At 30.6% G+C, this 27,324-nt stretch overlaps 2 protein-coding genes across 4 annotated transcripts in view; both read right to left on the bottom strand.

The window, feature by feature from the left end:
• Positions 1-12,686, bottom strand: part of LOC131045767 (GDSL esterase/lipase At5g03610) — a 90,745-nt gene extending 78,059 nt beyond the window's left edge. For 2 of the 3 annotated variants that reach the window (XR_009372605.1, XR_009372603.1), the window contains exon 1: positions 12,616-12,686. Coding sequence is in view for 1 of the 3 variants with exons in the window: in XM_059221430.1 (XP_059077413.1) it covers positions 10,429-10,642; positions 11,205-11,502; positions 11,602-11,893; positions 11,976-12,265; positions 12,352-12,534; positions 12,616-12,673 (1,335 nt within the window). In the remaining 2 variants the exon portion in view is untranslated. Of the gene's footprint in view, positions 1-10,152; positions 10,643-11,204; positions 11,503-11,601; positions 11,894-11,975; positions 12,266-12,351; positions 12,535-12,615 lie in introns of those variants that run through there. The other variant, XM_059221430.1, reaches the window with a different exon arrangement.
• Positions 12,687-25,618: 12,932 nt separating this feature from the next.
• Positions 25,619-27,324, bottom strand: part of LOC131045771 (GDSL esterase/lipase At5g03610-like) — a 57,328-nt gene continuing 55,622 nt past the window's right edge. The window contains exons 4-6 of the mRNA XM_059220613.1: positions 26,398-26,600; positions 25,949-25,975; positions 25,619-25,852 (exon numbers count right to left, since the gene is read on the bottom strand). Of these exons, the coding sequence (XP_059076596.1) occupies positions 25,619-25,852; positions 25,949-25,975; positions 26,398-26,600 (464 nt within the window). The remainder of the gene's footprint in view (positions 25,853-25,948; positions 25,976-26,397; positions 26,601-27,324) is intronic.

Raw genomic sequence — 27,324 nt, forward strand, 5'->3', positions numbered from 1 at the left:
ATTCTATCAATCTCAACATTGGTATATCCAGCTTCTACTAAATCATCAATATGAATATCACCTATAATCACATTATCCATGTCTTACAGAGAAGGATTTGAAGATGTACCTGGTTTTGAGGATGTTGTACTTGGAATATTCTTCATAATTGTTTCATTCACATCAACATCATCCATAATTGCATCATCTACGTCCCTCTGATCCCCCAAGGCATCATCTTGAATCTTTGTCTCTTCCATTGTTGTGGATCCAGAGGCATCAGGATTATTCATTTGTCGAATCGTCATTCTTCTATCCCTTTGACGTTTGGCCTCCTTCTCTCATTCTTCTTGAATTTCCTCGACGGTCAATTTCCTCCTTTGTTTCTCCTAATGACATTGTTTAGACCCCATGACTAAAAACTTATGCAATAAATGCCACCTTCAAAAAATGGATCTGAAATTGCAACAAAAGAGCATCCAAAGGACAACTAAATCATAATATATCATGTAAAAATTCCCACATTTGAAGACATGTTTTATTATGTTAAATGATCATTTATTTATACAATTCCAAAAAAAAAATATTAATGAAAAAACAAAACGGGATCCCGTGTTGTTTTTTATTTTTAAATAATTTGCAATATAGAACGGGATCTCGTTTTCAACATGGGATCCCATTTGTAAAAAGTTGTTTTTGGGGCCCGCTTGTAGGTTTGGAATTAGGCTTGGAAAATGGTTCGAAATGCCGAACCTGAGGCTCCGAACTGGTTTGACTTGCAACTTCAAGCCCAAATCAAGCTTCATACAAAAAAATGACTTCAAAAATATATCAAAACGCCTAATTTTTTAAATTTTTTTAAACAACAAAAACCATTATAGTACACACTATCTAGATTCCAAATATATATTTTTTTAAGAGAATGGATCAATATTTTTAATTTTAAAATAATTTCTAATGAAAGAGATCCATAAACTTGAAATAACATGGTCTTTTAAAATTTTAATAACTTTTTTGTCTTTAAGTTTTTTGAAAAAAAAAAATATGACATCAAACTATAGACAAATCTATATAGTTTAAAAAAAAAAAATTAAAAAATGTTAAAAGTTTAGGTCAAATTATGCTTGCTGTACACACGGATTTTTCAAAACAGTGATTATGCCCAATTAAAAATAACAAAAAACAAAATATATGGAAAACAATTACAAAAAAATATCCTCATCAAAGGTGAGTGAGTTATAGATCGGATAAAGGAAAATACTTTCAATTAGGTCAAATGATGCTCGCCGTACACGGGCATGGTATGGTCCTAAAAAGTGACTTTTAAACTATAGGTTTTACTAATGCCTATTCAAACTTCATTTTTAAGATCTGGGTATTAAAATAAATTACATATTTGGATAGTAGACTTCCAGCATTACATTTTCTATTACTAAATTTTTTCAAGTATCATTCTTTAAGTGCCTCAAATATTTAGGTCAAATGGGACGAAATTGAAAAAAAGGGAAAAAGCTTCCACTTTTTGGCCAAAAAGTGGACACAACTTCTTGCACTTACCCAGGGAGGGGATGGTTATTCTTTCTACTAGGGAAGAAGTGTAGAAAATCATCCTTGGTAGCAATGCAAATTTTAGTAGCCACAACAAAAGCAGGAGTTTCCAAATCCCTAAAGACTATTGTTTCTTTCTTTCCAAATGCCACAGGCAATATGTGGAAGAGATAAATTCCAGAGAACTCCTAAAGTCTGATTATCAGAGGGAAATTTACATAAAACCACATTTGGTGGACAACATCAGGGAAGATCCAATCAATGTTCCAGATGTTAAGAAAGTGAATCCGGATATCCTTGGCAAAGGCACAATGAAGGAGCAGATGGCTAGCCTCCACCTCTTTACAATGAAAACATCTATTGGTAAGGGGAATACCTCTTCTGCAAAGATTTTCAATGGTAGAGATCTTACCCTGCATAAATAGCCAAAAAAAATGTTAATTTTAGGAATGAAGTGCTTGTTCCAGATACCAGCCCAAAAGGGGGGGGAGAAGCTTCTAGAGATGAACTTATAAGCATCAGCAACCTTGAACTTCCCAGAAGAGGAGAAATTCCAAAACACTTCATCCTCCCCTTGAGAGTGGGGGATGTGAATATAATTCAACTAGGGTTGCATAGGTAATAGAGCATTATCCATAGAACTGAGGTCCGACTAGACTCCATTTCTAAAATAATCAGCCACCCAGACACCAATTTTTTTGAGACAATTCTTTGAAGGGAGGAGCCCAAACAGAGTCCGATAGGGGGCCATCACCAGTCCACCAATCATCCCAAAATCTAATTTTGGTACCATTCCCCAACATCCATCTGCAACCATGCAAGATAACCTTGGAGGAGCTAAAGAAACTGCTCCATAAATCAGAAACCGCATTGGGAAGATCATAAGTTTCCAGAGTGTTTTGGATATTCGGAATGTGGTATTTATGTTTGAATATGTCAATCCATTCATTATTCAATTTAAGACATCCCCATAGTTGTTTGGCCATCAGGGCTTTATTGAATTCTCTCAAGTTCCCGATATCGAGTCCCCCCATGGATTTATTGAATTCTCTCAAGTTCCTGATATCCAGTCCCCCCATGGATTTATTGAATTCTCTCAGGTTCCCGATATCCAGTCCCCCCATGGATTTGGGAAGGCAAACTTGAATCCAAGCCACAAGATGTAATCTATTCTTAGATTCAGTTCCAATCCACAATTTTGTTTTTTGAATTATTTCTAGTTGATCAACAATTTTGGCTGAGATTTTGAATAAACTCATAGCATAAATTGGGAGGCTCTAAAGAGAGGCTTTGAGTAGTTGGAGCTTTCCAACTTGGCTTAACAAAGCACCTTTCTACCTAGCCAATTTTTTCTATAATTTGTCTATAAGATTTTCCCAAAAGGAGTCAGGGGTCGGACCATGGCAGAGGGGGAGACCTAAATAGGAATCGGGCAAAGTTCCAACTTTACAACCAATAATCGAGGCAATCTTAAATTTCCTAAATGTTGGTGCATTCCCCATTGTAATATTTTCACATGCTATTGCAGAGTATTATCTTATTGTGGGTAGGTTCCCACCATGGCTTTTCCCTTAATTGGTGTTTCCACGTCAAAATATTGGTGTTGTGTGTTGTGCTATCAATTTGCTTATCTCTTTTGTTACTCTAGTTTATCAGATTTGTATTTGTGGTTGAGTTTGTAGATCCAGTATAAAATTGATTCACCCCCCCTTCTCAGTTTTCTCTCATTGTTGCTACCAACAGGGTTAGGGTTAATGTTAAATTTAATGTATTGTTCGATTTATTGTTTGATTCGACATAGGGTTCAGATTAGAGTTTGTTTTGGTTTAGTCTAATTTCTAATAATCTAAAAATATTAAAGTGTTAGGGTTTAATTTAGTTTATAGTTACAATTCAATCTGGAGGTAGGTCTGGTTTGAATTTCCTATAGGCTTAGGGTGCACTTTAGTTTAAGGTTTGATTAGTTTTATACTCGATATATTTAATTTGTTTTAGGGTTAGGGTTCAATTTTTTTTAATATTCAATTAGGTTTAGATTTAGGGTTTCTTTTGGTTTAGTGTTAGGGTTAGAGTTTGATTTGGTTCATGATTTAGATTCCATTTAATTTTTAATAATTTAAGAATATTAAAGTGTTAGGGTTTATTTTAGTTTATTTGGTGGGGTTAGGGTTCAATTTGGTGGTAGGCTTGGTTTGAATTTTTTACAAGGATAGGGTTCACTCAATTTAAGGTTTGACTAGGTTTATAATAAGCAATAAATTTGGTTTAGGGTTAGGGCCCAATTTGGCTTAATTTTTTTTAGGTTTAGGTTTACAATTTGATTAGATTTAGGGTTAAGGTTCAATTTCATTTAGGATTTGGGCTTAATTTGTTTAGGATTAGAGTTTCTTTTGCTTTAGTGTTAGACTTGGGGTTTCTTTTTTTAAAAGGTTTGAATTCAATTTTGTATAGGGTTTAGGCTTAATTTTCTATAATGTTAGGGTTCAAATTGGTTTATAGTCAACATTCTATTTGGGTAAGTGTTAGGTTTCAATATGAATTAGTATTAGGGTTTATTTTTGTTTTGTGTTAGCTTTAGAGTTCAATTTGATTTAAATATAAAAATTTATTTCTAAAATAATTTAAATTATTTTTATTATATTAATATTATATTACTACATTTTTAAAATTATTTGGTCAATATTAATATTATAAATTTTATAATAGATTTAATTATTCAATAGTTATGTTATTTAATTATGATATAATATACAATGAATTATATATAAAAATGTGTTTTATATATAAAAACAATGATGTACATTATTACTATTTAAAATATAAAAGCATCTTTATTCTTGTTGGGTGAAAATTTTGTCAAATCAAGAGAGCTTAAAAAATGAGGGTTTTCACCACACTATGTGAGACAACATCTCTCAGAAGGCAAGATATGGTCCCTCCTACTTATAAGATAAGGCTCCCCCTTTGTACTGCAAACTATATCCTATCTACTAACTTTACAATAATCTAGGATGATACCATTACTTTACTCTCTTTTTTCAGAGTAAGTATTAACCCAATTCTCTAATTAGAATGATTTTTCTTTCCCAAGGCTGAAAACACTTCTTATTTCTAGTGATATAAAATCTATGCTAACTTAGAAGCAAAGTGTCCATAAGAGTACAAAGCCTCTCGTTGCTCCCTTTTTCTGAAAATAACTTTGGGACGATAAAGTAATAATAAAGCTCAAAGTCTTTTTTTTATCACTATCCTATCAACCTTTACAAATAGATGCCTCTTTCTTACAATAAAATTTAAAACACAACAAAGAGGCTCATGAAAGCTCAAAGACTTTCTATGACTTCCTATAAAGATTCAAGAACAAAGATGAAATATGTGTAGCTCAAAGACTTCAACATACACTTCACCTTAAATGCACAAACGTAGAGGGTAAAAGTAGCACAAAGACTACAAGTTATCTCTTTTCTTGAGCTTGAAACATTATCTTGAAACATGATAAGTAGCTCAAATACTACAAGATTAACTTTGACAATATATCATTAATTATAAACATAATAAGTAGATCAAAGACTGAAAATTGGGTTTAAATCTCTTTCAAATAACACCACAATACTCACAATCAACTTTGAATAATGTCTTCACATTACAACTTGTTCCAACACAAAGATTGAAAACAAGTTGTCTCTTTTATTGATTATAATTTGATTTACATCTAAAAACAAGGTTTTATAGTGCTTCCCAAACCGACAAAGTTTTGTTGCATTGGCCAAAACACAGATAAAAAGATCCTAAAATATCCTTATTACAATGAGCATCCTCGTATATAGAGAGGAGAGGTGAAACATGAAACTAGGAAAGTTACAACTAGTTTGTGACCAAGTCAAAGGTAGAGTCCTATTTGACTTAGGACATATGCAGTCCTACATGTGTACTAGAGAATACATAGAATGACACTTGAGGTGTCGATCGATATTATAAAATGACAATTGAAGTGTCGATTGAAATTACAAAATACCATTGCACTAGAGATGCATAAAAAGTTGACTAAGTATCTAGAGACACATATTTATTATGAACATCCCTCTTTAGAAAATCTTTGTATCGTTGCGAGGTATCTTGCATTTGACAATCATCTGGTTTTCACAATGTTTAATGCCATTGAGGATGATAGGAAGAGCAGATAGGAGTCTTTCTTCTTGAACTTCATTGTCTTTTCCCTGGAGATGATTTTGACTTTTAAATAACACTGTAGTATAGGTAAATCATCCATACTTGTAAGGAGATCACCAACCTTCATGATCATTTGTACTAAGTTGGATCATGCATTGCATATGCCAAATTTGGTATCATTAGGGTATCCAAAACCACTATTGTATTATGGGAGAACAAGTGTAAATTGGGTCTATGAGCCCGAATTACACTAATTCTCTTTAATTAATTGTTTATATAGCTCATCTAATTTTTTTAGCTTTTTTCATTGCCATGCAGTGCAAAAATAATTATCATAGTTTTTCTTTAATTAAAAATAGATATGTAGTTTCTTCGCTTGTTTTCTTGTTTTTTATGGCTTTTTGTTTTCCTTGCAAATGCTTTTTTGGGTTTCAAATATGGTGTTACGCCTCTCGGCTAAAAAAATAGATTGAAATTATTTATTTTTAATTTAGTTCAAATGATTTATTTTTATTTATTTTTCATATACAAACTTTATATTATTATTATATATAATTATTACATATAATATTGATTAAAATATTAAATATATTACATGTTTCCTATATATTTATATTTTGTTTTTAAATATATATACAATTTACTAAAAATGTATAATTAATTTATTTATATTATTATACATTATATGGAATAGCCTTAGACGTCTGATTACTTTATCATTTCACTTGCCCTTAAGAGGAGAATGGGTATTATTTATTATTCCAAATGGTTAACCTAATACATGCTTGACAAGGTGATTATTTAAAGCTCACCATAATAAACAAATATTTTATTTGCAAATAGCAACCAATAATTAATAATTACCATATGAAAATTTTCCACAAAGCATAGTGAGTGTAGTGTGCTACATTTAGTGAGAGGATAGTAACAATAAAAATAAAAGAATCTTCCCATATATCTGTCTCCCTCCTCTCTCTTTGTCCATCTCCCACTATTTCTCTATCCCTCTCTACATATATTATTGTATATTTTTTCTCTTACTCTATCTCACCATCTATATCTCTTTATCTCTCCCCCTCTCCCTTTTTGTCTATGTCTCTCTCTACCTCTCTATTTATCTATCTCCCTATATCTTCATCTCTCCCCTCTTTCTCTTAACATGTCCGCCCCTTCTCTCTCTCTTGGTATCCCTTCCTAGACCTTTATATCTATATCTATTTTCCTCTCTATTTCTATACCTCCATATTTCTTTATCCTCCTTTTTTACTTTCTACTCTAAAATAACCATTGCCAACTATCTCTATATCTCCATATTTCTTCTTGCTCCTTTTTTACTTTCTACTCTAAATAAACCACACTATTGGTAGGAACTTGACGCATTGTGTCTCTTGTTAGAGTTTATTATTTTTCTTCTTTTGAATTTGTTTCATGTTTTTAAAAATAATTTTTCACCCCTCTTAGACTTGTTCCATGACTATTTTTAACTCAAGTCTATCATAAAGACTTTAAACTAGATTTCTATTATTTTTAAATAGAATTATGAAATATGTTTTTCTTTTTTTAAGTGTTTTCTTTCTTTTTTCTTCATCTTGTGTAGTTTCATAGATCAATTTTAAATTTTACTAAATACCCATTAAAAAGTTAAAATAAATATAAAAAAGGAATAAATCAAATGTACAATAAAAAATGAAAAAAGTTACATTTTTATGATGTTTCTATATTTTAATTATAGAATATATACAATCTCCTAGAATTAAATAAAATAATTATTAAATAATTAAATTTATTTATTCATTATTTATAGAAAGTAATATAATTTTAAAATATAATAATATAATATTTATATTATAATAATATAATAAAAATATGATATTATAAGAATTCAAACAAGAAAGAATATTGTTACAATGGAAACTAGAGATCTAATAGAATTTGATACATGTAATATAAATTAATTGGTAAATTTAAATTATTAATTTATTAATTAATAAAATATAACTTTTAACTAATATTGATAAATTTATGCTAAAATGTCTACACAAATAAATATATTAGAATATTTATATTTTGAATTTTTTTTTGAAAATACATCATATTTTTTCACTATTTCACATTAAAAATTATTAATTATTATATTGGAATTAATGTCAAATCACTATTATATTGTGATTTTGTAATTAATACTAAATTATTATTATATATAATTATATGATTATTTCTTCATATATTCTTATTATTATATTTTTATATTTTGTCAAACTCTTTACAAAATCAAAAAAGAGTTTTCAATGCTATATTATTATTATCATTATTGTTATCGTTGTTATCATCGTTGTCGTTGTTGTTGTCGTTGTTGTTGTTGTTGTTGTTGTTGGTGATGGTGGTGGTGGTGGTGGTGGTGGTGGTGGTGGTGGTGTTGTTGTTGTTGTTGTTGTTGTTGTTGTTGTTGTTGTTATTAATTTTTATGCCTATTAGCATAATAAATGGACATATCCTGTCCCAGGAATTGAATTCATACCTTATTTGAATACTATCGCTTATCCTAATCCTAATAATAAAATTATTAAATATACTAGCACTTGCACATGTACGAGGTGCAAGGGATATGTCGATCATAGGTAAATAAAGGGAAGACATAAATGAATTTTAAATATTATCAATTACAAAATTCTTCTATGCATGACAACTAATTGAACTAAGAATAATTCCTATGTTGGAATCTAAATTTATAATCATATTTCTAGTTTTTAATCAATTTCCTTATTCATAATGATTATGGATTGTTTAATGTAAGTGTAGTCATTTAGCCATAGAAGATTTTTCTTTTAGGGTGGCAAATAAGGACATTGTGGAAGGCATAGTTGCCAAATTATAAGGTTTGGTCAAACCAAGCATATGTATGTTGAACCTCAGACTTGTCAAGTGGATAGAACCTTACAAAAACTTTTAAATTAAATATTCAAAGCATAAATAAAAAGTATTAATATAATTTTGTAATTAATACTCGAGTTTGTCCAAATCCATATTTTTTATTCGATATGGTTTAATAAGACATAGATTCCATTTTCCTAGAATAGTTTCTGCATCTCATATCATTTGAGTTTTGATTTATTTTGTTCTATCCATGTGATTTTGAGTTCTCATATTTTTTTGTTATTTGAGTTTAGATATTTACTATATTTAAAAATTAAATGTTACCCGATTGCACTTGGAAGGGGATTAACTATTGGTGATAAATGCTCTACTGAAAGGGGAGTTTGAATAAATTTAGTAAATTAATTTTATCGACCCTTTCCACATTCAAAGATTCCAAAATTTATCACGTGAAATAGAGTGGGAATCAAGTGGTAGACACAATGTCTAAGACTGTTGTGTCATCATTATCATTAAATGGCCCGGAGCTGTTTGAGGATTTTAAGGAGATATGTAATCAACAATTGGTAAGTTTGGAGGCGACGACCTGTACCATCATTTAATTGTATGAAAAAGGTGGTGATCGACTCAATGTCCTTTTCAATGTGAGGTTTGATGCCTTTGAGAAAGAACGGGTGACAAGTGCCGTGGAGCCGAACTTTACACTAGTCACTACGAGTTTAGTTTCAGTTTGTTTGTATGGGTGAGTGGTGCGGGGGGAGGGACTGCCTTGGTAAGGGGTTGATGGGGAGGCAGTAGTAATTTCTATTGTTGATGAACTCAAATGTAAGTTTTAATGACATTTTAATACAGATACATAATTATTATCGATACAAAATAATAATTTATATATTATGAATAATATTAAATGTTATTAATAATTCAGATTATAATAATTTATTATTATATGTCTATTATTATTATATATATTAATTATTACATGTATAATTATACATGATACTAGTTATCAGAATTATTATTTTATTTGATTAATCAACAACAATAAATGTATAGCTATTATAATTATATTATTATTATTATTATTATATATATTAATTAATTTTAACTTAATGATTAAGAATTATTGTACATGGAGCTTTAATTCTAATTTGGCATACACTTTTTTACAAAAAATTTGCTCTACATATTTACTTTGTGTTACATACAAAAATCATTATTGTTACAATATTATTTAACTAAGTAGTGTGTTATTACTTTACTAATTGGCATGAACTAGATGTAATGTGTTTGTAATATGTTATACATTTTATTGATTGACACGAACTAGATGCATTGTCTCTTTTGTTTCCTTACTAAGGGAAACCATTTTATATTTTAACATTTAAATATAGATGTTTCAAGGTTAAACTTTCCTTGACACTATTTGTTAAAAGATTTACTATATTATTTAAAGAATTTCAAATTGTTATTTAATGATGCCAAGATTTTAATATTATTTCTACAACTTTGTTTTTAAATAAAAGTGACCAAAGTCGCTAAACTTTTATTAATCAATAATAAAGTCTTGCAATAGCAAAATAACCCTACAAATTTTCTAGGAGGGAAGAAGTTAATTGTTCAAAAATACTAACCGAAATTACGTAGACAACCCTAACTAGAGAAACCATCAAAATGGGTCATATGTAGAACCCAAATTGTTCGATGTATAATTGTATTTACAGTAGAAGAACCTATCCCAACTGCATCTGTATATATAACCTAAATATAAAGATTCTACACATAATAATTAGTCCAATTACTTGGACCAACCTCCAGAGGCACAATTCTAGTAGGTGAAGAAACGTCAGCATCACCCTACTAATAAGAGACATCCTCCTCCTCCATAGGAGACACTTGCTGAATAGGCTTGATGTTCACAAGCTCATCATCATCATGTTCTGGATTACCAAATGGAGCATGCAATCCAACAAAGCCATCCAAAGTCTCTGCAAGAATGTCAACATTGACATCATCTAGAAGTCTTTTAGTCTCTTGCAATGTTTGGTCATACTTTTTATAGATCATGCCTAACCTGATGATAGACAATAAATCACCACAATAATACTCATTAGTAAGTCAGTCAAAAAACTTAAAAAAGCTACCAATGGGAAAATCACTGTGATAAAATTGGCAATTTTGTAAAGCAATCTATTACTATAATTATTATTTAAACAATTCTAAATTATCATTTAATGATGTCAAGATTTTAATATTATTACTACATGTTAAAAATGCTCCAACTTCAATACAAAAACATTATGACAAAAACCTGATGCTAATACGTCTCTTGTTTATAAATGTCAAACTCTTATGCATGATACATTCAAGATTAAAATATCAATGATATATTCCTTAAAACAAAATCTTTACAAATGACCATTAATAGGCGTCCCATTGAAAACAACCCCTGCTATTTTGCATAAGGCTTTTAATCTAGGTCTTATTCTCATGATAAATTGATATAAAAAATTTAAAATTTGGCCTCTTCTTTTCTATTGCAGAGAATCTTAAAAGTTTTAAAGAAAAAGTCCTAAAATCAGAAAGGTACATGGTATTTATTCAAAAGATCCACAAATTTCCTATAGAAAGCTTACTTAGGTGAAATCCTTGTGGGGATATTGTAAGCCACAAACCCAAGGGACTCTACCCAATCAATAACTTTTGGCGCCCCCTCAATAAAACTGATCGTTTTATTTTCTTCTTTTGCTCCATTTCTGTAGAGCCACATTATCGCATTCCATCCTTGCTGTGTTGGATGATACATATCCCACTGAAACTTTTCCTCTACATTTGAACACACTTCAAATAAAGCCCCGCCGACTTCGTCCACCTCTCCACACCTTTCAATCCCGCCTTTCTCAGCACAGCAAGGGACGAACAAATCCACAAAACCTGTCACACAATATACATAACAGATGTATCATTCGCGGAAGACATAGGTTTTGAAGATTTACTGGACACATAGAAAAAAAGGCACAGATTCTGCAGTACCAAATTGTGTAGGACTGGAGAAGATATTATTAACCGCAGACATCAAATCTGAAATTATGATGGACAATTCCCTGAGATCCGATTTGAGGCTTTCTATGCCCTCTCTCAATAATCTTGTATGAAGAGCTAAAAAGTCATCGTAGTTTGAATCACAGGATGTTTTGCCGATCTGACGCCCGCACCCAAAGTGAGCAATATTACTCACCACAAAATTCCTAAGCCCGCTTTCATACAACTCTTTCACAGCGTCGATTATCCCGCTTACCACAGGTTTCACAAGATCCGTCACTCCCTGTAATAAAAATTAACAAATTAGGAAAAATTAGATTTCTTAAGAATTTTAAGGCAAAGAAAGGCCTCAGATTTTGAATCACCTCAATGGAGCCGTTTCTGCTATCAAGGAATGCAAGGTAGTCGTTACCAACAAGAGAGATAAGAACTACAGACTGCGAGAGCTTGTGAGAGTCGAACTCATGACTTTGTCCTATCAGCTTCTTAAACTGTTTCACCTGTTGTGCTAACGTTATGAAACCGTAGGCTTGAAATATTCCACTTCCTCCAACTGCAAAATTCACTCCTCGTCTAATCTTCTTTGCAGTTGCTTTACAGTCATGACTTCTGAGCAGCTCATAAGCTATGGGAGAGGAAAGCCCTAAAATATCCCCTGCACACACCACAACCACATATTGATAAGCCCCAGAATGCTTAAATCCTGATATTACACGGTTTCTGAGTAGAAGGAAGGTTTACCCCAAAAATCTGTCTGGATTTTTCCAGAAGAATATCTTCCTGCAGGATAGCCAGGCCAGGTCAAACCGTATGGTCGTCTCCATGACTCGTTTACACATTGATTGTATGGATTACGATTTCCCGTGTCGGCATAAGAGTCTCCGAAAACAAAGAATGCCCGAGCCTTGTCTGCGATGCCTCTCCCTGCAAATCAATCAATTTAAATGAAAACCATACGAGAATATAGAATGAGGGAAGTTTGAAGTGATAATTTGTACAATTGACCTGCAAATAAAGAGAGAATGGTCATGAGAAAGAGAAGGCGAGAAAACATGGCGTCCATAAGTGTAGTCGTTAGTATTGTTTGTTGGAGTTGGGATAAAGGTTATAAGGTAAAGAGGCTGCAATAAAGTCGTCATCGTTTGAGTGTAGAGCATCTTTTTAAGTTTGTCTTTTCCAGAATGAAATGAAGGGCTGGTTAAAGACTTCTTTGGGAGGGGTTGGCTTAAACGTCACACACTAAGCTGACAAGCTTAGGTGGTTGGGCTCACAGCGCGTACCTTTCACGCTTTCCTTTGCAAATTCCGTTTCCCGTTCGCATTAAATTTAAAACGATTGCATTTACGGCTTCCATAAATGGCCTATTCATTTTATCGCACATGGGTAGCCGATAAAAAACCCAATAGAATGGTTCTATAGGTATGTGCTTAAGACTATGAAATAATTATCTATTAGGGATTTGTGTTGAAAGTATGTGCTTAATAGCAAATTTTTATAATATCAAATATGAAAAAGCCCAATAGAATGGTTCTATAAGTATGTGCTTAAGACTATGAAATAACTATCTATAAGGGATTTGCGTTGAAAGTATGTGCTTAATAGCAAATTTTTATAATATCAAATAAAAATTCAGAAATAGGATAAGCGAGATTGCATAAGGGTGAAGTAGGAATTCTGTAAGAGTGAAAATTAGTTGTTTGAATAAATTATTTATTCAAAATTTATGGTTCATTAAAAAGTTTTTGTATTTAAGTGAAAAATAAAAATTATATTTTTAATTAAAATATATATTTTAATATGTCAATAATATTTTTTTTATTTATATTGTTTATTATATTATATTTATTTGATATATTAATAATTAATATTAATTTATTATTATATTATCAATGAATGAAAATTTAATTAAACAACATTATGTAAAATTTAAATTTATATTATTTATATATTTAAAAATGTAGCTAATCTAATGTTTTCATGTTTAATATATGTAATTTTAAAATACAAATTTGAATTGATGATTTGGATTAATATCTTTTAATGTTTTTCAAGTAAGTGGAAATTCAAATTCAACTTCACTTTAAGTGTTTTTTAATATTATGGTTGTAAGTATTCCAATTCCCTAGGGAATATTGTGAAGCATATGGAAGTCATAAGGAAATGAATTATGAATTTATTAAAGAAATTATTTGTTTTCACAAAGACTTTTTATCTCCAGGTTAGTGAAGGATTGTCAAAATGAGGAGGTAATGAAGGAATTTACTTTAGATGAAATTAAAATCAAGATAACTTTTCATTAGGGGCAAGGAAGGGTGGTGGGTTTTATGTTGGAATCTTTATACAAATTTATAATATTAAAATTTAAATGTTACTTTCTCCCTTTTCTTCATTCACAAAAAAAGTTTGTTGACATAGTCTATTTTGAAGTTAGATTATCAAAACTGGCATTAAACTTAGCGTGAAAATAGATGAAATAGATTGGATGAAATGGATGGAGGTATCAAGGGTTGAGATAGGATTTGATTCCTCAAGGATGAGAGAATGGACATCTATCCAAAAAGTTAGGAAGTTGGGCCAAGTAGAACCCATAGAAGGTTATGAGGGAGTACATGCAACAAAGAATGTAGATATATGTAGCAAGGGGAGTTACAACTTCTCAAGGTGCCACTTGGCATGTTTGGGAGAGTTCTCATTATTTATTTTAACTTAAAATGAATATTTATATGCACTTTAATCCAAAACGAAATAAATAGGGACACTTATTTAATTTAGGTGGGAAGGATATGGTATATTAATTATGTGATATTTTTAGAGGAGTGAACATTAATTAAATAATGAAAACTTGTTTAATTAAAAGTTGAATGAAGAGATATCAATTAAATAGTAAAATAATATTTAATGAATGAGAAATATGAATGAGGGAATTTAATGAGAGACTAGAGGAAGAGGGGAAATTGACAAAGTGTTAATTTTAGGTGTTTATAGTTTCAATTCTATTAAATAAAAATATTAACAATAATAATTCCTATCTCTAGACTATAACCATACTTGTACCTCCCATACTCTAAATAAATAATGGATATCAACGAGCTATTATATTATTAGGTGAATACTAAAATTTATTCCAAACAATTTGGAATGTTTCTCTAATATCAAACATATATTAAATTTTAATAAAAACAAGACTATCAAATTGTAAATTGTGGCAAGACAATTTTGTTATTTAATATGATAATTTTTAAAAAATATTGAAAATAATTAAAATATTATGTTGATTGAGTTTACAATGGTGACAAAATAAATTAATTTTTTTTTTAAGTTGAGAATGAAAAGTTTTTTTTGTTGTTAGTGAATCATTAGGTTACAATTATGAATAATTTTACATTGTACAAGTACAATCATATACCATGCAATGTAATGTTCTAGGTAATTAAATATTACTGATTAATGAGATTAATAGATATTCTTGCAAGGTAAACATATCACAATTTTATCTAGTTGGTGGAGATATTGGTTATTAGAGTTTATCTTGACTCTAAATTACATTAGTACTAGGCATAACTATTACTAGAATTAATATTTTAAAGAAATATTTTAAACTTATATATACATATTAAACAAAATAACATCTAATCTTTTGAGGGGATGATCCCACAACACAATGGTTAGATATAACCCTCTTATATGACAGGTCAAGCCATTTGACTTCGGTCCATTACCAAACAAAATACATCTAATGTTTTAAATATTTAATCATAATTTTTATGTTTAAATTTTAAATATTAACATATGTGAAAGGATTTACAATAATTACATCAAAAACATCTTATTTGAAAATAACACGTGTTAACAAATAAATAAATTAATTAATTAAACTTATTTAAACATTCTTCATTTTATGAATTTGTTATCAAATTTATTTATTTTTAATTATTAAATATATTATTTTTAATTACTCTTTTAATTTAATGATAGTAAAAATTTATATTATAAATATATTTATTATTAAATTATTCTTTTACTTTATTAATATTAAAATTTTAAATATATTTCAACACCCTACTTAGAATAAAATAAAAAAGATCGTAATATATCGATAGGCTTAAAAGAGTACTAAAAATTTTCAACAAAGACTTGCCATTTACAATGGGAGGCTTAAACTCTATCAAGACACCTTTACGCCAGATGATAATTTTAGATTTGGTCAGCATATTAATAAACACGAATTCCACTTATTTGAATTTTTATGGATGTGGGATTAAAAAACAAATAAAATTGTGCAGCTTGCTTCCACGACACACAGCCAGTGCACCCTTCTGCTTGCATTCACCATATAGTTTCAATTTTTCGTCATGTGGAGAATCTTTTTAAACGGACAAAACGAACTGCTACGGAATCGGGAAAGGCAGAACGGAAACGACAGTGGTAGAACGGAAACTATGAATAAAACCGTTCTAACAGTGAATGCCAATGGAAACGGAAATTGCAAAAATAAAAGGAAAAAGTACCATTGAAAAGTGTGTTGTGGGCCCAGCCACCTGAGCTCTGTCAGCTTACTGTGTGATGTTTAAGGCTGGCCCTTTGGGAGGGTCAAAAATCGTGATAACAATCTATTTAGACTTTTGTCTACGCATGAGCATCATTGACCGTGATTATTAATTAATTATTTAGAGTTGATTTTTAAATTAAAAATAAATAAATTTAAACATATATTATAGATTGATTATATATTATACTATAATTTTATATATCTTAAAAATAAATTATTTATTTTTTCTTTTTATATGATATTATCTTTTAAACAAGTTTATTTTAGTTTAAGATGATCTAGCTATCAAATTTAATTTTTGGATAATTCTAAGAGTTTTATGGGATATGACAATAAGAAATTGGAGATAAAATTTTATTTTATTTAAATATTACATTAAAAAATTACTATATTCACTGAAAATATAAGAATAACATATATATAGTTTAAATAACCTTCTATGCTACAACTTTAATTGTACAAGCAATCCAAATTCAACATGATGGAAGATGAACACTACTCTAGATGAAATCTACACTATGAAAGTAATGAGCACATTAATTTAACCTATTGGAATCTCTAGTATAGAGTACCCTTTTGGTTCTTTGACTTGTAAAATGACATAAAGGACAACAAAATTTGCACATATAAGTATTTCTAGTGCAGTAAAATTCACTAACATGACTTCAAAACTATATTAGTACGATTTTGAGCTCTCAATGAAGTCAGGCTTCTTAAAAAACACAAACTCATTTTTTTCTATTTCAAACAAATATATCAAATGTTTAGACGACACATGCCAAGGGAGTATACCACCCCTCACAAAATCTCGTGCATTAGGAGAGATGAACAAGAAAAATCCAACCAACCATTGAACAAGAAATAGAATCAAGACACATGAAAAAATCAAGTTCATAGTTGAATGATTACATGAAGATTCTATTCATTTGTGAAATAGAGGAAATCTTTTAGCTCTATATTAGTCTTAGTTCTCTAGACACTTCAAAGGAAATGGAGGTACTTATATAAAAAATAAGCAAACCATGTCAAGGCCTAACTATGCAAGTTGTATAGATTCACAATTCCACTTACATTTTGGTATTTGAAAGCAGTATGTATGCCAACAGGTCCTAATACTAGAGCAATTAGATGTCAAGATAGATGTGCTTTTTTTGGTAGAAATTTGGCATTAGAATTACCTTGTAAACAAGAATTGCTAGTCCCAAATCAACATATGCGACAACTCATTAGTTAAGATTCTAATTATCAACAAAAAAATTGTAAAGTAGAGCATAGAAGAAAAACATATTTAGTAATGAAAGGAAAATTTCCATTAATATGGATATAATTATTACCCTCACTGATGACAAAAATGTAACCTAGATGAACATGAGAAAAAAATGGATCTATTAAATGTTCATATTATCTAGTTCGAGATAATTAGCCTTTTATCCATTCTAAATGCTAATCAACATAAGCCAATTTTTAAAGAATTTTGGCATAAACCGATGAAAAATTATTCTATTATGCAAGAAAAAAAGGTTTTCTTATGCTAAGCCTCAACTTCTCACCATAGATATATCAGTTAGCTTGTGAAGCATCACCTTTCACAACTTAACTTATATTTGATATGTTTTTAGATATGATTATCTAAATTTAATTTCTTTAGTTTAGTTTTTAGCCAAATCAAGTTTCTCTAAAATAAAATTCAAAATGATATGTGAACTTAGTTTTTAATTTATGTCATTAGTTTTATTTTACAACTTGGACCAATAAGGCTTATATATCTCTATATATTGTTAGTTTGCCTCTTATAGTAGCAAATTTTTCAACTAGTTTGTTACTACTCTACACTTAAAAGATATTCTTTTCAAATTATAAAAGAATTAGAAAATGGATAATATATCATGAAACCCTTAGTTATTGTTTTACATTAGTCAACTTTAGGCATAAACAAAGAAGTTATGAATGATGGTACGATAACAAAAGAATGCATGAAATATTCTCAATCTTATAAAAAAAATTGGACATGACATGACCTGTAGTTGGGGGCATCAATATGGAAAACAATGATCCTATATAAGGAGAAACCTTCCAATCACACTAGACTAAAAATGCTAAAGGCCAAAAAAAAATATTACTACAATGTTCAAGCATTAAATAATAGAAGTTCATTGTCACATAAATAGGACTTTTATAAGAAGAAAAAATTAAACTTTAATAAAAAATAGCTTGAAATGTTTCTAGATTTTGTTGCATGAATTATTCTCCATCAAAATTTTGGATCTCACTCTATGGCCTGTTATCATGATGAAAAAAGTAGATAAAATGAGAAGGAAAATGAAATAGTAGTTCATAGACCAACTTAGCAATGAGAAAAGAGAGATTACATGGAAACCAAGAAGCTAGAAGGAATGAGGAGTAATCAACTAGTAGCAAGGTTCCCATGAAATCTTTTTCCTCTGTTCTTTACAACAAGTTTGGTTTATTAATGACCATTTCATTTCTCTTATCACATAGTTTTCTACTTTCTTCATTTTGACGATATATTATCGAATATAACATAAATGTTAAAGTAAAAAAAATCATACAATCAAATCTAAAAAGAAGAAATCATTAATAAATAGTTAAAAGAAAAACTCCCTTCTTAAGCTCCTACCTAACTACAAAGGGAAATCCCAATTGGCCTATCAAGCACCCCTTTGCAAAAAAAAAGAAGTAGAAGAAGACGAAGAAGAAGAAGAAAAGAAAAGGTAAATTAGTCACTTAACCTATTGTATTATTCAAGTTTAATGTAGACTTCCTACTTTATTTCTATATATAGGAAATCGCGAGTGAAGGAGACAAACTATATCTTTGTTTCAAAGGAGATTGTTTTTATTAGTTCTCGAGAATAAGGAATCATGTTCAAAGCATGCCTCCACATATGATATTGTTCCTCTAAATCTACCTTTACATGATTTTTTTCTTTCAATAGAGGCATTTCATATAGTGTTACCTGTTCTATATTTATTTTTCATTTTCTTGTTTATAATGGAAGCCACGGTTTATATCTCCTAAAGGTCATAAATCATATGGAATTCTATTATGAATTAACATATATCCATAAAATAGTTTTTTTATTAACCTCATTGGGTGCATATCCCACAATCACATTATCATGCCTTGATTATGCCTCCATATCTTGTAAGTTACTTTTTCCTTGAATGTAGATTATTTTCACAATTCCATGGCTTGGGTCAATTATCAATAACATGTACTATGTCATAACTAATTCTCTCAATATTTTATTCTCGTTGAGTTTTGAAACCTTCTAAAGAACTTCATACATCATTTGCTTGAATTTTTTTCTCTCAAGGTAATCATTCTTAGTAGGTTGGAAAGCAATGTCTTCCATAAAACTCTTCAATGCTTATACTCTACAAATTTTCCTTTCCAACAATGCTAGCCGTTGGAAATTAGACTAAAAAATATTACCCATGTTTAGTTTATCTTTCAACATGCGATGGCCATACTCACATTTGTATGCTCTAAATTTCATAAACACTTGAATTATTTTTACATGTGATAGGAGAAGAACATCACTTATTGTTCATGTCTCAATAAACGTCCACTCCTTGCACACTCAACCTCACAATTACTAACTTTAAAAATTAATAAAAAAGAAATAACTAAAAGTCCATTAATAAATTTCACATGTACCAATAGCAACTTGTTTTTTAGCTTTTTTGGACCAAAATTGGTTCGTTTGTGCATCTTTATTGGTACCCATAGTGCATGACTACTAAGACATTTCTACATAAGTATTGGCGACTTTAAGTGCATGGTTCTTGGGACATCTTTCAACAAGTATTAGGTGGCACTTTGAAATATGTACTTTTTGGCCCTTGCATGCATAACAATAGCTATAGGTAGTTGAGTCACATGCGAAGACAATAAAAAAAATCATAAAATTCTAATGTACCATTTAAAACTACCCAAAAGACAAATCAATAGCTATAAGTAGTTGAGTCACATGTGGAGACAACAAAAAAAAATCATCAAAATCTGATATACTATTTATAATCAATGGGTGTGAGAAGCTAGCTATAAAGGCTACTAGTATGCTTCCCCTATTCATTTCCTAAAGTTCAATGCATCTATGTCATATGTGAATCCAAGCAAGTTTGTTCTAAGCCATTATATATATATATATATATATATATATATATATATATATGATTGGCTTATCTTTACAAAATCAAGTTTTATTAAAACATAGTTATAAAAGAGAAACAACTAGCATATATATCTTCAATTTTAAGATATATAGATTACTTCAATATATATTAAGGCATTGATTTTTTTTTATTTAATATTTTTTATATTAAAGTTGAATGAAAAAATTAAATGCCTCAATATATATAGGCGTAATCTATATATCTTAAAATTAAAGATATACATGCTAGTAGCAAAAATGGAGCTACAATATGAAGGAGGATATATTTTAATCTTAAGTTAATATGCATGTTATTTGCGATACTATCATTAATATTATTAGTTTACTATGGTATTATAAGGTTCTTATTAATATAAACATGTTAATTAGGGTATTCTATTATTATTATTATTAATATCATAAGATTTTTTATTTATTTTTGTCAATAATAGGCCTAAGCCAAAATATATTTAATAAGTGGTGAAAATATACATTAAAGTCTTGGAAGAAGTTAAATCATAACCAACCAAAACTAATATCACTAAAGATAAAACATCACAACATCAAGGGATTGAAAAGTCTATTGAATGTAAAAGAAAAACCAACTGAGACAAAGGCAATAAGAGGTATTCTATAAAACCAGTGAGAAAAGGCCATCAACTAGGACCAAAATGGAACAAAATAGAACCGAAACAAAGATGGTTACCTTGAATAAAATTATTCCAATGCTTGGCCAGAGGAGGAAGTCAGGGAGAACACCATTGAATGAGAAGTGGGGGAAGCTACCATTGCAAGATACATGAACCTGGTCACCATCGTCATCACTTGGGCTTGAGGATATTTCCACCTCATTATTGGCATTTAGACTCTCCATAAACATGTAATCCACCAAAAAATCCTCATTTTTATCTATATTATCACCAATAGTGTCAAAGCTAATTAGCCCATCTGCAATAAATCTCATTAACCATTTGAGGAATTGAATGCTTATCTGAACAATGGTCAATTTGAAGTCCCAAAAGGTTTTATTCCAAACAAAGAGAATAGGGAATTTGGGTGTAGGGATACTAGCCTCCATTTTGATGGCATGGTGTGACCTATAGGGAATGGTAAAATCCTTTTTGATGCTAATCAAAACCTTATCCAATTCACCCAAAAAAATATTCTTTGATGACCCCCTATAGAGTGTATCCATAGAAGCCTTAGTTTCCCCAACTGTGAGAGTATTGGCAAGAAAGAAGGCAAGAATATCTATGTTGACTCTGTAGGGATGGGTAGTTACAATGAATTCTCCCCCAAGAACATGGTATATTTCATGAAAGAAGGGTTTGTGGGAGTAATTGGTTACCATACAACCATTTATGGGTATTGGGCCTAGAAAAGACACCTGTCACTTTAGAGCAATGAGGGTGATCAATGTATCCACTCTAAGGGGAACAAAGAAATGCAAGGCAAATGGTCTAAATGCGATAGAAGAACCTAAATAATGTCAACAACTATACCATGGAATGAGAAAGAAAAGAAAACCAATCTTTCTTGATATGCTAGGCTAAAAAATGGAGCTCATAAAGGCATGAAGGATGAAGGAGTCTTATCAATAATTAGGCCAAATCTTATGACAAATCTTGCTCAAAAGGAAGACAATAAATGCAAAAAAAAGGTGGCCAATAGAAAATAGGAGGAGATCTAAATAAGCCCTTGCTAAAAATAGAGAGGGCGGCCAAGAGAACTAATTCAACACAAAGTATAATTTTCCAAGACACAAGCCATCCTAAAAGGAGACACATTAATGAGGCCAAGGGAAACTGAATCGAACTTGATAAACCCAACACAAAAGGACCGGTCCTTGACATCCTCAAGAAGCTATCAACTCATAACATTAATGAGTTGGATTCTCCACACACTCAAAATTATGAGGTAATAGAAATTTTGAGAAAGCTTAAGTATTTTGTGACCTTCCTCACTAGCCGTATACATTTAATATAATGCCAATATTCAAACGGTCTCTATCCAACAAAAGTGATGTTGACAAGATTTGAATATGAGATTCAAAAATCCTACCAATTGGGAAGAATATAGCAACTATAATTGGGCTTCCCATTTTAAATAAAAAATTATCAATATCAAAACCTTGTCATAAAGCCAAATGATAAAATGATAATAAATAAGATTTAAATCTTTGTATCTTCAACCAACATTTGAACCCAGAATACTAAATTCTAGTCCATCCACCCCTAAATTTGCCAAATTATTTGCAATGACATTGCTTCTCTAAAAATGTGATTAAAGGTTGCTACGTCAAAGAAATTAATCTCCTCCAAAACTTTCCCAAGAAGAAAATTGAGCCTCCACTTTGGGGTATGTCTTGCCCTCAAGGCATTGATAATAATTACAAAATCACTATGTGCTCATCCTAGGGATAGAGGCTTAACAGGGTTGTTCAGAAACTCTATTTGTAAGTCATTTATGTTATTCTATACTTAGTTTTGCATTTTGATCTCCAAGATCACCTTTAGTGCCAGTTTAAGTGAGGTAGAGTGAAGGTAGGTTCATCCCTCAAGCTTCATCACCTTGAGGGTGACAAATCTCGTCCTCTACATAATGTAATTGGAAAGCAATGAAATCCTAGAATAGTGTTTAATTGGTTCGGTGTTGGTAATAGCTACTATTATATGGATGAATATTTTAATCATATTTTATGCTAAAGGTTATCTTAGGAACACTTCATTGGTGTTTAAAATGAACCTAGTGATATTGGTAGGTGTTCTTATGTTATGCAATGTTATTGTTAGTTTGTTATGGTTTAAAATTATTAGATATTGTTTAGAGAATTGTATAGGTAGTGACATTAGGGAACCTGCAAGAGGACTTATGTTAGGTGAATATTTATCTTCCGCGTGTGCATTTGTTATATTTAATTTCTTAATGAGTTATTAATGTAGTGTACTTTGTTTAAAAATAAAAATTACTTCTTTGTTTAATTGGTTAGATAGATGTTGTTCTCTGGGGTTCCTTAGCGAGACGTTACATCTGGTATCAGAGCCCAAGTTTCCACACTAGGATCTCTAGTTAATGTTATTTCCTTAGTTTTGTATGTTGCAAAGTTGTGGCAAGTTAGTCCTAGTGATTTTTGTTTATGTGTTGGTTCTCCTAGATGCATGCTTTGGAATAAGGCTAAAATGTCTACACAAATAAATAAATTAGCATATTTATATTATGTAAAAATTACGAAAATAATTTGTTCATTATTTCACTTTAAAAATTATTATATTGTAATTAATGTCAAATTACTATTATATCATGATCTTGTAATTAATACTAAGTTATTATTATATATGATTACATGATCTTATATTTTAATATATTCTTATTATTATATTTTAATATTTTGTCAAACTCTTTACAAAATCAAAAAAGAGTTTTTAATACTATATTATTATTATTATATTTTAATTATTAAGACTAAATTATTATTATATTATCATATCATTATATATTTATATTTTATATTTGTTCTTATCATTATCCTTGAGAAAAAAGTGGGTTTTATGCACATACACCTTCAATCCCCCATACTACCATTGTAATATGCCTATCAATGTAATAAATGGATATGTCTTGTCCCAATAATTGAATTTATACCTTACTTGAGTCCTATCCCTTATCCTAATCCTAATAATAAAATTATTAAATATACTAGCATTTGCACTTCTAGGAGGTGCAAGGTATATGCTAATAGGTAAATAAAAGGAAGACATAAATGAATTTTAAATATTATAAATTACAAAATGCTTCAATGCATGACAACTAGTTGAACTAAGAATAATTCCTATGTTGGAATCTAAATTTAAAATCATATTTCTATTTTTTATTCAATTTCCTTATTTATAATGATTATGGATTGTTTAATGTAAGCATAGTCATTTAGCCAGAGATGATTTTTATTTTAGGGTGGTTATTAATGACATTGTGGAAGGCATAGTTGCCAAATTATAAGGTTTGGCCAAACCAAGCATGGGTACATTGAACCTCAAACTTTTCAAGTGGATAGATCCTTACAAAAAAATTTAAATTAAATGTTCAAAGCACAAATAAAAAGTATCAATAGATTTTTTTAATTAATAATTGAGTTTGTCCAAATCCATGTTTTTGTTTTATATGGTTTAATAAGGCACAAGTTCTACTTTCCTCGAATGGGTTTTACATCTCATATTATTTTGAGCTTTGATTTTTATTTTTTTTGTTATTTGAGTTTTGATATATACTATATTTAAAAATTGAATGTTACCCGATTGAACTTTGAAGGGGATTAACTATTGGTGATAAATGCTCTAGTGAAAGGGGAAGTAATTGCCTAGAGTTTGAGGCTAGAGTGGTGTGGCGGGATGATGGTCATCTTGGCAATGGGAGAGCTTGGTGTTGGTTTGTGGGTGCACCATGGAGGTTGGAGGCAGTTTGGGCACGCAAAGACTATTGTGCAACCCTTTCTAGTTTGGAGCATGTTCGGAAACAAGGATGAACTTTGAGTAGAGGCCTAGATGGGCTACGTGTTTTGAAGGAGTATTTGAATTCTTAGGAGATGGAGAAAAAAAATAGAGCAGGTGGAGTGACAATGTTTGTGGGTAGAAAGGCCAAAGTTGGGCAGGTGTTCTTGGAGGCTCGCAGTTTGATGGTGAAGCAGGAGGAGGAGTAATTGTCATGGTCATGTTCATAGGTTTGTTTATGTGAATTTTGGTATTAAGGATCTGTTCATGAACCCTAGTTTATATAAGTTTAGTTTTAGTTTGTTTGTATGGGGGGAGGGGGAGGGGGAGGGGGAGTTCAGTATGAATTGTAGGTTGGAACATGTCTTCGATTTTGATAATGGAGGGTCTATGCTCACTGTCTTGGGAATGGTGGGTGACAATGTAAGGGGTTGATGAGGATGCAGTAGTAGTAGTAGTGTCTATTGTTGATGAACTCAAATGTAAATTTTAATGATATTTTAAGACAAATACATAACTACTATTGATAAAAAAAAATACGAATAATAGTATATGTTAAATTAATAATTCAGATTATAATAATTTATTATTATATGTATTATTATTATTTTATATATTAATTATTACATGTATAATGATACATTATACATGATACTAGTTATCATAATTATTATTTTATTTGATAAATCAACAATAATAAATGTCCACCTCTCCACACATTTCAACCCCGCCTTTCTCAACACAACAAGGGACAAATAAATCCATAAAACCTATCACACAATATCAATAACAGATGTATTATTCCAAAGGCAGAGGTTTTGAAGATATACATGACACAGAAAAAGGCTTAGATTCTGCAGTACCAGATTGTGCAGGACTGGCAAAGATATGATTAACTGCAGACATCAAATTTGAAATTATGATGGACAATTCCTTGAGATCCAATTTGAGGCTTTCTACGCCCTCTCTCAATAATTTTGTATGAAGAGGTAAGAAGTCATCGTAATTTGAATCACAGGATGTTTTGCCGATCTGAGGCGCGCACCCAAAGTGAGCAATATTACTCACTGCAAAATTCCTAAGCCTGCTTTCTTACAACTCTTTCATAGCATCGATTATCCTGCTTACCACAGGTTTCACCAGATCCATCACTCCCTGTAATAAAAATTCACAAATTAGAAAAAAATAGATTTTGTAAGAATTTTAAGGCGAAAAATGTTAGTTTAAAAATGAGCAGAGAAAATACATAATAATGAACAGAAAACAACAGAAAGAATAATAGAAAAAATAAAGAACTCAAGACACAAGATTAACGTGGTTCACCACTAAGTGGCTACATCCACTAGAAACGCAGGGAGAATTCTTATTAACCAATATCCAATTACATAGTACATCATATATGGACTGCACACAACCATTTATATAAACATATCAAATATGAAATGAAGAGTCTTCTGGAGAAGACAAACAACCATGTGACTGTTGGGCTTCATATACCCAACAATCTCCCCCGTGAAGTCCAACCAGCACAACCTGTAACATTCCTTGCATCTCCATTCCAAGGCTCATACTACAACCAGCTCTTGAGAAGATTTTAATATTGCTAAACTCTGTTCATGAATAGCATGAATTAATCTTCTCCAAGTCAGATCAGACTTAAGAACATATTCTCTAACTGCTTCATCTGGTAATCCATAATCAGGAACACTACTATCTGTAGATGCATAATACACTCCTCCATCAAGGTCTCTTACTCTTGTGCTCCCCCGTAATAGAATATCTAGAAGATCAACATTATTAGATTTTAATACCCAAATATAAAACTCTTGTACAGGTGTGAATAGCCTACAAACATCACTCCCTATTCTCACGATTGCCTCATTGAATGAATTTGTTGTATTTTGTACAGAAACTTGTGCAGTACCTACAATCAATGCATTCCACTCTGCCTCTATTTTTGCAATCTGGAGCAATAAATCATCACTCTTTTGTTCTTTTTGAAATTAATTTTCCTCAAAGACCTTATCCTCAGCCTTTCTGAAGTCTTTAAGATTTTGTGCAGCCTTGAGCTAGAGGCTCTCTCCCACTTCCGTGAGCTCTATAAGCCCTGCACTCCTAGGATATTCAATCTCCAGGTACCCCAAATCCTCTTGTGGATTATTTCCACCAAAGAAAGGGTTTCCTATCAACAAAGCACACATTTTTGTGAGGAAAGAGTCCTTTGTTAGGAACTTCCCATCACTTTCCTCTTGCTAAAATATGGTCTCTTCAGAAAAGTCCCATTCTTTCTCAAAATTATCTTTTCTAATATTCATGATGCGACACAAAACAATCAACTTCTAGTCCATAGAAATTAGTTTGTCGGTGAGTAGGAGATTCTCTTCCTTCAACCTCATAAATTTTTCTTTTTCATAATCCTCTCGAGTCTTGGTCTCAACTTCCTCAACTTCATCCTCACTCGCTTCAATGTCCTCCTCTTCATCATCCTCTTCTTCAGTTGAATC

Source organism: Cryptomeria japonica, chromosome 5, assembly GCF_030272615.1.
Source record: "Cryptomeria japonica chromosome 5, Sugi_1.0, whole genome shotgun sequence".
NCBI classification, from domain to species: domain Eukaryota; kingdom Viridiplantae; phylum Streptophyta; class Pinopsida; order Cupressales; family Cupressaceae; genus Cryptomeria; species Cryptomeria japonica.